Source organism: Triturus cristatus, chromosome 8 (genome assembly GCF_964204655.1).
Source record: "Triturus cristatus chromosome 8, aTriCri1.1, whole genome shotgun sequence".
In the NCBI taxonomy this organism is placed as follows: domain Eukaryota; kingdom Metazoa; phylum Chordata; class Amphibia; order Caudata; family Salamandridae; genus Triturus; species Triturus cristatus.
This window is the reverse complement of record NC_140591.1, coordinates 1,636,863,886-1,636,876,673: the sequence shown is the minus strand read 5'-3', so window position 1 is coordinate 1,636,876,673 and position 12,788 is coordinate 1,636,863,886. Positions and strand designations below refer to the sequence as shown.

General features: G+C 45.9%; 1 protein-coding gene across 1 annotated transcript in view; it reads right to left on the bottom strand.

Annotated features, from left to right (window-relative positions):
* Positions 1-1,451: 1,451 nt before the first annotated feature.
* The window catches only part of LOC146808470 (uncharacterized), a 133,920-nt gene continuing 122,583 nt past the window's right edge, over positions 1,452-12,788 (bottom strand). The window contains exon 2 of the mRNA XM_085623956.1: positions 1,452-2,093. Coding sequence (XP_085480082.1) covers positions 1,452-2,093 — 642 coding nt within the window. The remainder of the gene's footprint in view (positions 2,094-12,788) is intronic.

Genomic DNA, 12,788 nt, shown 5'->3' with positions numbered 1-12,788 from the left:
ACCTCCCAGTCCCCTTTCAGGTCCACAGGCTTAGCCAATTTGACGGTGTAAATAGAAATCTGATTGTTGGGGAACATGCCCTTAGAGGCGTTGGATGGTAAGGTTATATAAAAGGGTTTTGTCTCCATCGTATCAGCTGTTTTGAGCTCACACACCCTTCAGGGAGCTGGCCAACACCCAACTGTTAAATTTCTCAGGCCATCCCCACCATTTGACATATGCCTGGCTCTTAGCCCCGCTACCTTTCCTTTTCAGAACCTTTTCAACCCTGTACACCCTGTTCGGATCATCTGGCACTTTTTGTAACTCTTCCTTGTAAAACACCCCAGACACCGTTTCCCCATCATAGTCCTTTAACCTGTAAATATACAGCCCTTCCTTAAGCTCCACACTTTCCACTATAAATATTTCATCGCTAAAAGTCTGTTGGTAACCCTTCGTGAAGACTCCTTTCAATTTTGAAATCCTTACGTGATCACCTTTTTTAAAAACAGGCTTCTTCACCTTTGTATCGAAATTACGACCATACACATTTCTCCAAACAGTTAACGAATTACTAGGTGTTACATCTTCGGGGGCCCTTTTGATGGTCCTATCATAACTGGCATTATATACAGCTAAAAAAGCCTGCAGAACATCCACGTATCTGTAGGTGTTGTGGGCCGTAAAATACCTCCACATCTTAGACTTTAAGGTTCTGTTAAACCGTTCTACAACAGCTGCTTTTACCTCCGTGTGTGTTACAAAATGTTGAACATTGTGTTGCTTTAATAATTTCTGAAATGCCTTATTTAAGAATTCTTTTCCGGCGTCTGTTTGTAGTTTTTGAGGAATACGCCCCTTATCGAAGACGGCTTTAAAAGCGGCTGTGACGCTAGCCCCACTTTTATCACGCAGCGCCTCTGCGTAGGCGTACTTGGACAACACATCTATGACAGTTAATATATAACAAGTGCCGTTGTTATGTTTTGCTATATCTTGAAGACTTATTATGTCCGCTTGCCATTGATAATCTATTTGCGCATTAACGATTGTCGGGCGTCTCTTAAAATGTCTTCTGGCCGTTTTATGGAGTGAATATGCCTCCTCGCCTGATAACCACGTTTTCACTGCTTCTCTGCTTACCGACTCCTTTTCATCCACAGCCCTTCTATATAGAGCTTCGGCGCTCCCCAAGCTGCCAACTCCCCTAGTATCATAATAAAGTTTTCTTAACATACCCCCCTGCATGTTATCAGCCGTTACACACCATGCAATGAATGACGCTTGTTTTGTGTAAGAACATTTTATTAAAAAATAAGGAATGTTAGCAAAATCATAGACAATGGTTTCATATCTTTTCACATTATGCATAGTAAGTACGGCTTAACACATAGTCACCCTTTTGGGTTTAACACTCTACTAGTTTGTTCTAAATACACGCTATCATTTAACGTTACATAAGACCTTGTTTAAAACAGTCTTCGGGGGGCCAAAGCCCCTGCTTGTCTATTTTTTTTATATAGATTACACATACGCCTTGATATGAGTCTTTCTATCATCCTTCTATTGAAAGCAGTGTCCATTCCCTGCATAACGGTTAGTTTTATGCTAGGGTCCAAGGCGTATCGGATCTCATTGATTGCCACTGTCAAGATCCTCAACATATCAGGGTGCACATATTTCTTTTCATTGTACAACCCATACACAACCCTTAGCAGTTTATACACCTTGTAAGGGTCTAGCAAAGTACAAATATAACGTATTGTTCTTGTTCTGTATGATTCACACAAGCATTCGTGCGCCGCCTGCTGAGGATCTTTGATTTGATGACCTTGACAAAGGCTGTAATAGTCACGTTTGACACAGTTTAGGACCACCGACGCGACGAAAGCCTTAACTGCATGCCTGTCGTCGTAGGTCGTACCAGGCTCTTCCTTTTCACACGCGTCGGAGCCGCATACACACTTATCGCAGCCCTCACGGTTTTGACATGTGGAACTTTCAGCTTGTTTTGAACACCACAGACAATTGGAAATTACATTGTTCGCTTTTGCAGGTCGCCACCCTGACACATGCCTCCACTCTGACGCAGGCCTTTTTAGGGTTTCTCTCTAGGTTCAAAAGACGAAAGAATGACAATACGTTAGTTGAAGAAATAAAATACATCATTTTTGGAACTATCTGCTCATAACATTTTCCTACTAACCTCTGCATTTTCACCGGCCTCTGCGACGGCTCTGAAATCTTGCGAGTCGCTAATGTCCTGCGAGGACCCATCATCTTCGGCGCTTGTACCAGGCTGTTGCAGAAGATCCTTCTCTGCAGCCGTATTCTCCTGAAAGTCCATGTCTTCATAGACGGGTGTGTTAGGAGGTGTTACAGCCTCTTTACCATAGTGCATTATGAAGTAGCTGCATCCAGTGGGTTTTGCTCTCTAGGGGTCAAAAGACGCAAGAATGACAATACGTTAGTTGAAGAAATAAAATACATCATTTTTGTAACTACCGGCTCATAACATTTTCCTACTAACCTCTGCATTATCACGGCCCTCTGCGGCGGCTCTGAAATCTTGCGAGTCGTTAATGTCCTGCGAGGCCCCAACATCTTCGACGCTTGTCCCAGGCTGCTGCAGACCGGCCTTCTCAGCAGCCGTTTTCTCCTGAAGGTCCATGTCTTCATAGACGGGTGTGTTAGGAGGTGCTACAACTTCTTCATCTTCCTCCATGTCCACTGAACTGGGGCCAGCAAGCACACTGCCACTACACGAGCCCTCACTTTCGCTGCTGTCGAACTTAACAGGGACCATCCGGCAACCGTGATCCTTGAGCCTAAGTTCTTCCATAGGCCTACACAGGCCGTTGCCAAAACCAGTAACGTCGCAGCCCATATCCCTAGGTGTTTCTTGTTGAGCATTCTCGTCCATTACCAGAGGTGTTAAGCTGCGGTAATATCTATTGATAACAGCCTGGGAGCCATCCACCACAGGTCTGTTCACGAACGGGTTGTATCTCTTCATTTTGGCTGTGGGTCCCTTGGCGTATTCAAACGTCTGCTTGCTGTACACGGCTCTTGCCACATGCTTATATGTATTCTAAGAAACCACAACCCCTAAAAGAGGCGTACACCTCTATAACACAACACGGTCACGTGGCCTCAGGACTGCTCCGCAGCTGTTCACCCACCAGCTGTCTGCAACCCCCACAGTTTTAAAACAGGCCCAGACATTTCCCTCCTACATGCACGGACTTTTCTGCACACTTTTAAACATATACACAACTATCCATGTTTTGCAGCCAGACCTGCCACTTTTAGGACTAGCCCTACATGTCACCCCTTTTAAAACCAGAGATATTTAAGGCCAGCAGTTTGCGGCTAGCCCTGTCACCTTTAAAGCCTTAAGGCCAGGATTTTGCGGCCAGCCCTGTCACATTTAAAGCCTTCAGGCCAGGATTTTGCGGCCAGCCCTGTCACCTTTAAAGCCTTAAGGCCAGGATTTTGCGGCCAGCCCTGTCATTTTTTTAAGACTAGACCTGTCAAATTTAAGGCCAGGATTTTGCGGCCAGACCTGTCAAATTTAAGGCCAGGATTTTGCGGCCAGACCTGTCAAATTTAAGGCCAGGATTTTGCATGGTGATGTTTGGTATCCCTACCTACTACTAGCAGCCCTAATTGGAAGTATTGGCACTATACTATCAAGACTACACAAGCCCTTGTGAGTGTTGCTGGTACAGTCTGGTGAAACACACATAAAAGCCCTGCTGAGAAGTGCCAATACTGACTTGTTATGGGTATAAAAGTGCTACTGGCATGAGCTGGTTCTGCCCCATTAACAGTAGGGCAGCCCCATTGACAAGTGCCTGTACTGGCCTATTGGGGGTATCCAAGTGCTGGTGGCTCGAGCCGACACTGCCCCATTAACAGTAGGGCAGCCCTGCTGAGAAGTGCCTGTACTGGCCTATTATGGGTATCGAATCCCTACTTACACGAGCCGGTCCTGCCCCATTAACAGTAGGGCAGCCCTGCTGAGAAGTACCTGTACTGGCCTATAACGAGTATCAAATCTCTATTGACTCGAGCCAGTACTGCACCATTAACGGTAGGGTAGCCCTGCTTTGAAGTGCCAGTACTGGCCTATTATGGGTATCAAATCCCTACTTACACGAGCCGGTCCTGCCCCATTAACAGTAGGGCAGCCCTGCTGAGAAGTGCCTGAACTGGCCTATTGGCGGTATCCAAGCCCTACTGACACAAGCCCGTCCTGGCCCATTAACGGTAGGGCAGCCCTGCTGAGAAGTGCCTGTACTGGCCTATTATGGGTATCGAATCCCTACTTACACGAGCCGGTCCTGCCCCATTAACAGTAGGGCACCCCTGCTGAGAAGTACCTGTACTGGCCTATAACGAGTATCAAATCTCTATTGACTCGAGCCAGTACTGCACCATTAACGGTAGGGTAGCCCTGCTGAGAAGTGCCAGTACTGGCCTATTATGGGTATCGAATCCCTACTTACACGAGCCGGTCCTGCCCCATTAACAGTAGGGCAGCCCTGCTGAGAAGTGCCTGAACTGGCCTATTGGCGGTATCCAAGCCCTACTGACACAAGCCCGTCCTGGCCCATTAACGGTAGGGCAGCCCTGCTGAGAAGTGCCTGTACTGGCCTGTTATGGGTATCCAAGCCCTACTGACATGAGCAGGTACTGCCCCAGTAACAGTAGGGCAGCCCTGCTGAGAAGTACCTGTACTGGCATATTGAGGGTATCCAAGCGCTACTGGCACAAGCTTGTACTGCCTCATTAACAGTAGGGCAGCCCTGCTGAGAAGTGCCTGTACTGGCCTATTGAGGGTATCCAAGCCCTACTGACTCGAGCCGGTCCTACCCCATTAATGGTAGGGCAGCCCTGCTGAGAAGTGCCTGTACTGGCCTATTGAGGGTATCCAAGCACTACTGACTCAAGCCAGTTCTACCCCATTAATGGTAGGGCAGCCCTGCTGAGAAGTGCCTGTACTGGCCTATTATGGGTATCCGAACACTACTGACATTAGCCGGTATTGCCCAATTAACAGACGGGCAGCACTGCTGAGGAGTGCCATACTGGCCTATTATGGGTATTGAATCCCTACTTAGATGAGCCGGTCCTGCCCCATTAACGGTAGGGCAGCCCTGCTGAGAAGTGCCTGTACTGGCCTATTGAGGGTAGCCAAGCCCTACTGACTTGAGCCGGTCCTGCCCTATTAACGGTAGGGAAGCCCAACTGATAAGTGCCTGTACTGGCCTGTTATGGGTATGCAAGCACTACTGACATTAGCCGGTACTGCACCATTAACAGTAGGGCAGCTCTGCTGAGAAGTGCCTGTACTGGCCTATTGATGGTACCCAAGCCCTACAGACATGAGCTGGTCCTGCCCCATTAACAGCATGGCATCCCTGCTGAGAAGCGCAAAAGATGCTGTTTAATTAAAAGTATAGCATGTCTTCAAAGAACAGCTGGTACTGTTCTATCGGGAGTAAAACAGCCTTGATAAACTGGTGCTATAGACTATACTATACTATTTAAAGTATAGCAACCTTGCTAAAAAGGGGTTGGTACAGTCCTGTGGAAAGGAATACAACATTGCAAAGAAACAAAACAATTCAAGCTTAATCTCAGTCTTGGTCATGTCTAGAGGACAAAGTCTAGCTGCATATACCTTACATATATTTGTACATCTGCACTTTATACCTTTCTACTCTTTTGTCCATAACTACCAGTACTACAACAAATGAAGAATTTAGACACAACAATAGACCTTCCTCTCACACCAAGGCCCTTCCAAGTGTGACTGCCTGAGTAAAGCTTAGTCTAAGAGTTAACACACAGCTCTGCTCAAACAAGTCCTTTAGCTGCAAGAATGCTACTTTCACTGTTCAATTTCTGTGCAGCAGATGAACGTGGACACTTTTAACAGACATTGCCAGTATAATACTGCATGCAAAAAAACAATTGAAATTGAAGTAAGGCTCAAATGAAAGCCTTTTCCACAAATAAATGGAGTCTAACAAAGAATTTCCAAGCAAATTTGCTCCACTGATGAGGTACATACCTTAACTCTCACTGACCAGAGAGAAACGCCCCAGTGCTCAAGTTAAAGTACAGGGAGTGGCTTTGCTTGGGGCTATTGGGAAAAGCCGTCGGCTCCAGTGAATGTTAGTCGTACTCACAACTCCCTCATCAATGCGGCCTGGGGAAATCGTGTCTAAGGTTTCTTTTTCTCAGATCTGCGCAGAGGAACTTCACAAGAAACCCAGTTCCTGCAACGCAGAGGAACTTAGCAACAGAGGTTTCTTCACCTCCAGAAGTGCACCCACATGGCCTCTTCAGACATTCAGCACCTAGAGGGTCGAGAAATGGGCATCCAGATGTTCTCCTCCTAGTGGCTGCACTCATAGGTCCTCGACATCAGGCCAAGTTGATAAATCGGGCTCCAGGTTTCTCCATCACCCTGTCAGTTGGATACATCTGTGAGCAAGGTCCAGGCAGAATAAAAAGCATCAGAGAGGAGGTTTATCACCAGATGTGCCTGCTGCTAATTATCTTTTATAAAAAAGCTTGACCTGGGAGTGCAACTCGGTCCTTATTTCTGGTGAAGATGGACCGGTATCATTTGAAAGGGTGTAGTTCTACCGTGAGTACGCACCATCGCAAAGTAATGAGCGCCCAACTCGTCTTGACTTAGACCCTCTTTGGAGCCTCTGAAATTAATTAGGGCTTGGGCTGCCGCTGCTGAAAGCATGGATACACCGGGTCTGTTTTGGCTTATGACTTGACAAGACAGAACGGAACAAGCAGGGAGAATACAAAAAGGCATCCAAGAAATCCGGAAACAATGCTGCCATGCCCAATGGAGGGCGAGAAGTGTGCTAGGACGTGCCCACTCGAGAGCAAGAAAATATTTGAAACAAACTGTTGAACCACACATACCAGCATGCATTTGAGAAGATAAACAAGGCAGACCAACAAAAAAACACAAGCTGTGTGAACGAGGAGCACTTACAAAACATTGAAGCTCCATGCAGCTGGTGGCAGCAAGATGGGAGGGAACCACGCTGTATCAAGGCTGCAATGCCCAAACAGGAGGAAGGGCCATCCACGCTGTACAGTGTGAAGCCCAAACAGAATTTCCTCTCAGTGAAATCACGGGAAAGGGATCTAAACACACAAAGGGGGGAAATTTACATAAATGCACCAATAACGAGCCAGCATTTCTGAATGCCATAGATAGCAGCCAATGGCAATCGGTGGGTATGCCAAAGCCCACAGAAGAGGATACAACAGGTCTTGCGAGGCTTCATCTAAAAATGAATAATAAGTTACTGAGGAGACGGGACAATATGATGTTACGGCACGCGGTGTCCTAGTATTGGGTACATAAGTCCTAAATCTGCCTCAGACGCTTAGTGACAACAAGACGTGGAGAAAAGGAAGGAAAAATAAAAGAAGGAGCATAAGAACATGTTGCCATGTCATACTGCGTGCAGATATCACGGTATACCTTCAGTGACATAACGCAAATTGATGGGGCCCTCGCAGAGGAACATGCCAGAAACATACCATGGGCTTTGGGGTTTCAGAACGGGAAGCACAACCGGTTCTTCTCAGAAATACTAGAATTTAAAACATTCATATTTTAAGTGCTTCCAATGTCCAAAGGCTGCCTTGGAGATGTCACTGTGCGCATAATTCACCTAGCTAACTAAATATATCCCTTTGGCAAAGCATTCTGTGCAGAATAGACTTAAACTCCAACCAGTCTTAACATTTCCACGCCTAATATAGAGCCAAGAGGGCTACTCGCTCTCTGTCTTTACATCTTCTAAATCCATCTCTAAAGCTCTGTCAGAGTCCATGGCATTTTGCTCTCCAAAAGCATTTATATCTGCTGCATTCTGGGGTCTTACTTCAGATCTCTGATTAAAGGGGGCACTATATCCTGCCGCCCCAAAAAGGACAAACTCCTTAAATGAACACAATCACCAACACACGGCATGAAAAGGAAGGCAAGGTTTTGTTTTAAAGAGCCTCTTATTGAAAAGAAATGTAGAATTAAAAAGAAAGCTGCTTCCCCACACCTCCACTCGAAAACCATTACCAACGTAAAATAATGCGGTTTTCTAAGTGTGTTTAGCTCGCAAGCAAAAAGAGGAAAAACTAAACAAGCATTATTAAAGTCAACGAGCGACACATAATAATCAACAAAACAGGATGGTATAATTAATTACTATAGCGTGAAAATACACACCTTGGCAAAGAGGGCAGGGGAATAGGAGGGGGTAAAAGAAATAGTACCTGTATCAAAGCAGACGGCCACTTATCAAAGGAATAAATCTGTAGTTGAGCAGTGCTCCTCAGGCTGAAACAGAAGTGATCGGTCAGGTGTATGAACCAATTAGGAGGCAGGAAAGATGAGGGACGCTGGACTCAGCACATGGTAAGCAACAGGCATTACTGCAGGTCTTGCAGACAGTGCTGCCTAGGCTCGACCTAAAAAGTACCGTCTGAAGTGGGCAGCCAGTAGAACCACACACTGGCTACTAGCCACTGGCCAGTAGCCGGAAACTGTACTTAGGTCACGCTCCACGGAATAGACAGGTTAAGCAGGAAGGCATTTAAAGTGAAAGCAGACGGCCTGCTGACTCTTAGAACTGAAAGCCTTATGGTAGCCTTTCCCCACCTTTTTGCCTCACTTCATCCATTTTCTGACCACGTTTTTTCTGATTTATGAACTCTGTGCAATTTACCACTGCTGACCAGTGCTAAAGTGCTTGTGTTCTTACCCCTAAAAATTGTAATATTGGCTTCACCTAAATTGGCAAATTTAATTTACTTTTAAGTCTTTAGTCAAGTGCCTTTCATGTGCCGAGGTTCTGTAAATTAAATGCTCATAGTGGGCCTGCAGCAATCATTGTGCCACCCATGTACGTAGGCCTTTAAACTTGTCTCAGACTTGACATTGCAGAGCCTGACTGTGCAGTTAAACACTGCCGCTTTGACCTGGAAAGATAAACCTCTTGCCAGGCCTAGACCTTCCCTTTTTGTGCGCACAAGTCACCCCTAAGTTAGCCCCTGCATGACCCTAAAGTCAGGGTGCAATATATTTAAAAGGCAGGACGTGTACTTTTAAGTTTTAATTATCCTGGTAGTGAAAAAAAACCAAACATGTTTTTCACTACTGCAAGGCCTATCCCTCCTTTAGAATAGCATTGGATTACCTAATTACATCTTTTAAAAGTATTTTCCTATTGTGAAGAGATAGACTTTTCAAGTTTGGTGTCACTGGACTCACCATTTACAATCACAACTTATAGTGAAGTTGCATTTTAAGTTGCAAGTCTGAAAATGCCACTTTTAGAAGATTGAGCTAAAGAGTGATGATGGATTCAACCAAGATCAGTGACTGGGGGTGAGTCTCTGAAAAGTTTAAGTGCTCCGCCCATCATCTCTTTGTGTTTGCTTTGTTCGCCCTAAGTTGACAGGCTATGCCCAGACATGGGTCCCTAGCTCACTTTGCCACTGAATTCAAGCTAACCTGGCTTATGAGGGTTGTTACCCCAAATCTATTCCAAAATGCTTGTTTCCGGTCCAGGGAAGACCTGGCTTGGCAATTCGCGCTTGCCTGTTCCCATGATGCACAGGGTCAAGACTGATTTGCATATAGCTGGGTTTGAACTGGGGTGGCGAAGAGAGCTAAGGACAATGAGGGATTCAACCCAGATCTGTGACTGGGGGTGATCATCTGAAAAGTTTTACTGTTCCGTCCATCATCTCTTTGTGTTTGCTTTGTTCATCCTAAGTTAGCAGGGTATGCCCAGACGTGGGTCCCTTGCTCACTTTGCTACTGAATTCAAGCTATCCTGGCTGATGAGTGGTGTCACCCTGAAACTGGTCCCAGGATGCTTGTTTCCGGTCCAGGGAAGACCTGGCTTAGAAGTTCGTGCTTGACTGTTCGCATGAGGGACAGGGTCAAGACTGATTTGCATATAGCTGGGCCTGAATTGGGGTGGCGAAGTGAGCTAAAGAACGATGATGGATTTAACCCCGATCTGTGCTCCGTCCATCATCTCTTTGTGTTTACTTTTAGAAAGATGGCATTCTCTTCCTTTAGCTATTCTGTGCCTGCAGCCCTTTCTGAATACATGTCTGGGTGGGTGACATCTGGGCTTTAGCATTCCCACCAGACAGCCACACACAAAGGAAGCTTAGATTTGACTGATGGGCCATCTACATACCGATGGGCCATCCTGGTCAGGATGGGCGGGAGGAGACAATACCTACACCTGAATAGGATGTGTCCTATACCAATACAAAAGGCTGAACATCCCCCTGTATTGAGTCTGGAGCCAGGGCAGGAAGAGAGGACCTCTGTGCATTTCAAAGATTTCTTTGAAGTCTCCCCCACTTCAAAGGCATACATTGGTATAAGTAATACACCTCTGACACCATGACTTCAGTTCACTTCTGGAGCTGTGACTACACTAGCAGAAGTAGAGCTGCTGGGCTACTGGAAGGACTGCCACTCTGTTGGACTGCCATTTTGGTGGGCTCTTGCCTTGCAATGATCTTGCCACCCTGAGCTGCCCTGCTGCCTGCTGTACTCCTTCTTAATTGAGAAGGACTGGACTTGCATCACTTGAAGCCAGAGTGACTCCAAAGGCCTACTGGATTGCCCCCTGTTCTAATCCTGACAATCAAATACTTCAACTACATGTTTCTGTATTCTACAAGCTGCGAGTCTGCCCTGCCAGGTGTTGCCACCCCAGTCCTGGACCCTTGGAAGTGAGGCCAAAGTTTCTTCTGTATCCAGAACTCATGCATCCTTATTGAAACTGGCCGATCTTTGCCTTTGCATGAGTCAAAACCAGAGCATCCTCTCCACAGTTGTGTCAAGTAAATCAATGGATCTCGTCCACTACATGGCTAGACACCTACGCATCATTTTGGCAACAACGCGCATATTCACCGACAATTATGCATCCCAATCAAGGTACTTTGGTTCAGTGGGCCCAAGTGGGTCCCGGTATCCGGCCCACGCTGTATCGCGGTCGGCCTGAACTTTTGACTTTGCCCCTGTCCACTTCAACCAGATCACCCATATAAGCACTTATTGCTTCTAATCGCTGTTTTGCATTTATTCCTTAATAATTCATATCTCGACTTCTACTTCTTGGATTTTTCATTTTTCACTTTGGTCTTGTTTAACCTATATAAAATTCACTTTTATTTCACTAACCTTGTGTGGAGTTTTTTTGTGTTTTTTTCACTGTGTTACTGTTTGAAGTGTTGCACAAGTACTTTACACATTGCCTCTTCAGTTAAGCCTGAGTGTTCTGAGAGCTCAAGATAATTTAGGGTGTGTGGTGACTTACACTGACTAGGATTGTGGTTTTTCCTTGGACAGGGTGCATACCCCTGCCAACCAGAAACCCAATGTCTAACAGTTTTTTAAATAATTATTTTTATTGATGACGACTTCAGCACTTCACAAACAGATAGCAAGTCAGTAATTTGTTGTTACATGAGACATGCATTATTATTCTCAGAGCTAACATTTTACATCTGCTCACACAATAGCAGCCAGGTTTACTCATTTTGTGAAATAATATGACGCTGTTTCCCCCTCGGAGGCTCACAGATACCCCCTCTATAATCATTTAATTTTTCCCATATTTGTGACCATTTTCTGGGACAGCCCGTTGATTTGTAAATTGTCTGTTCCAAAATCATGCACCAGTCCATGTCCCTCTTCGATTCAGTGGTTGTTGGTGACTCATGCGCTCCCCACAGTCTCACAATGTTACACTTGGCGATACTCATTCCCAGTGTCACCCATGTTCTCTCTTTGCTATTTAGGTCTGTGGGCCCCCAGATATTCAACAGGCATAGCCTCTGCCTGGGTTCTATTTTCGACCCCATTACTTCCTTGATACACTGTGTTAATGCTAAACAATATCTTCTGATGTGTGCCTATTCCCAGATGATATGGATGAAAGTACCCTCTAGTCCACACTGTCTACTGCACCCGGAGTCATCTCTCTACCCCATTTTCACTAGTGCTGGGCCAGATAGGTATGTTCTGTGCAGTACTTTTAGTTGCACCAATCTGAGCCTGGAGGAAATTGCGTTTTCTCTGGGGGACGCCAAGGCTTCCTGCAAATCCTCGTCCCCCAGATCTGCGACATCTTGTTCCCCGTGTGCGCGGAATTGTAGCAGGGGGTCAGGCATATTATTAATTAGTTTCTGGTATGTCAGGGAGATAGCTCTGATTGGCATATGTTCATCCAGGATTCTATCTTCGAGTGGGGAAAATTCAGGGAGCAACGTCCCTCTCGGGATAGCTGCTTGCAGGGCGTGTCATATCTAAAGATATCTAAAATTCTCTTTTTCTGCCATTTGAAATTCCGTTTGCAACTGTGCCACGGGGGTCACGTCCCCCTTTTTCCACAAGTCTCCCAACCGGGAGACAGCTATAACATCCCAATGGTCAAAGCCCTTAGTGTTGCGTAGGGTGCCAAAACTGTCTGTGTCCCAGAGAGGGGTGGCCTATGTGATTCACCACGCCCATCCCATGCTTTTGTTGACTGTATGCCATATTTGGACCACGTGTGCAGTTGAGCCCGTTAAATGCAATTTATTAGGGTTGGAGAAGAGTATTCTTGCAAAATTTGCATTTGGAAGAAGCCACCTATCCGTTTGGTATCCCGGGTCATCTTGTGGCCAATATATACATTGGTTGATGGCTGCTAGTTGTGCCGCTCTGTAGAATTTTTTGA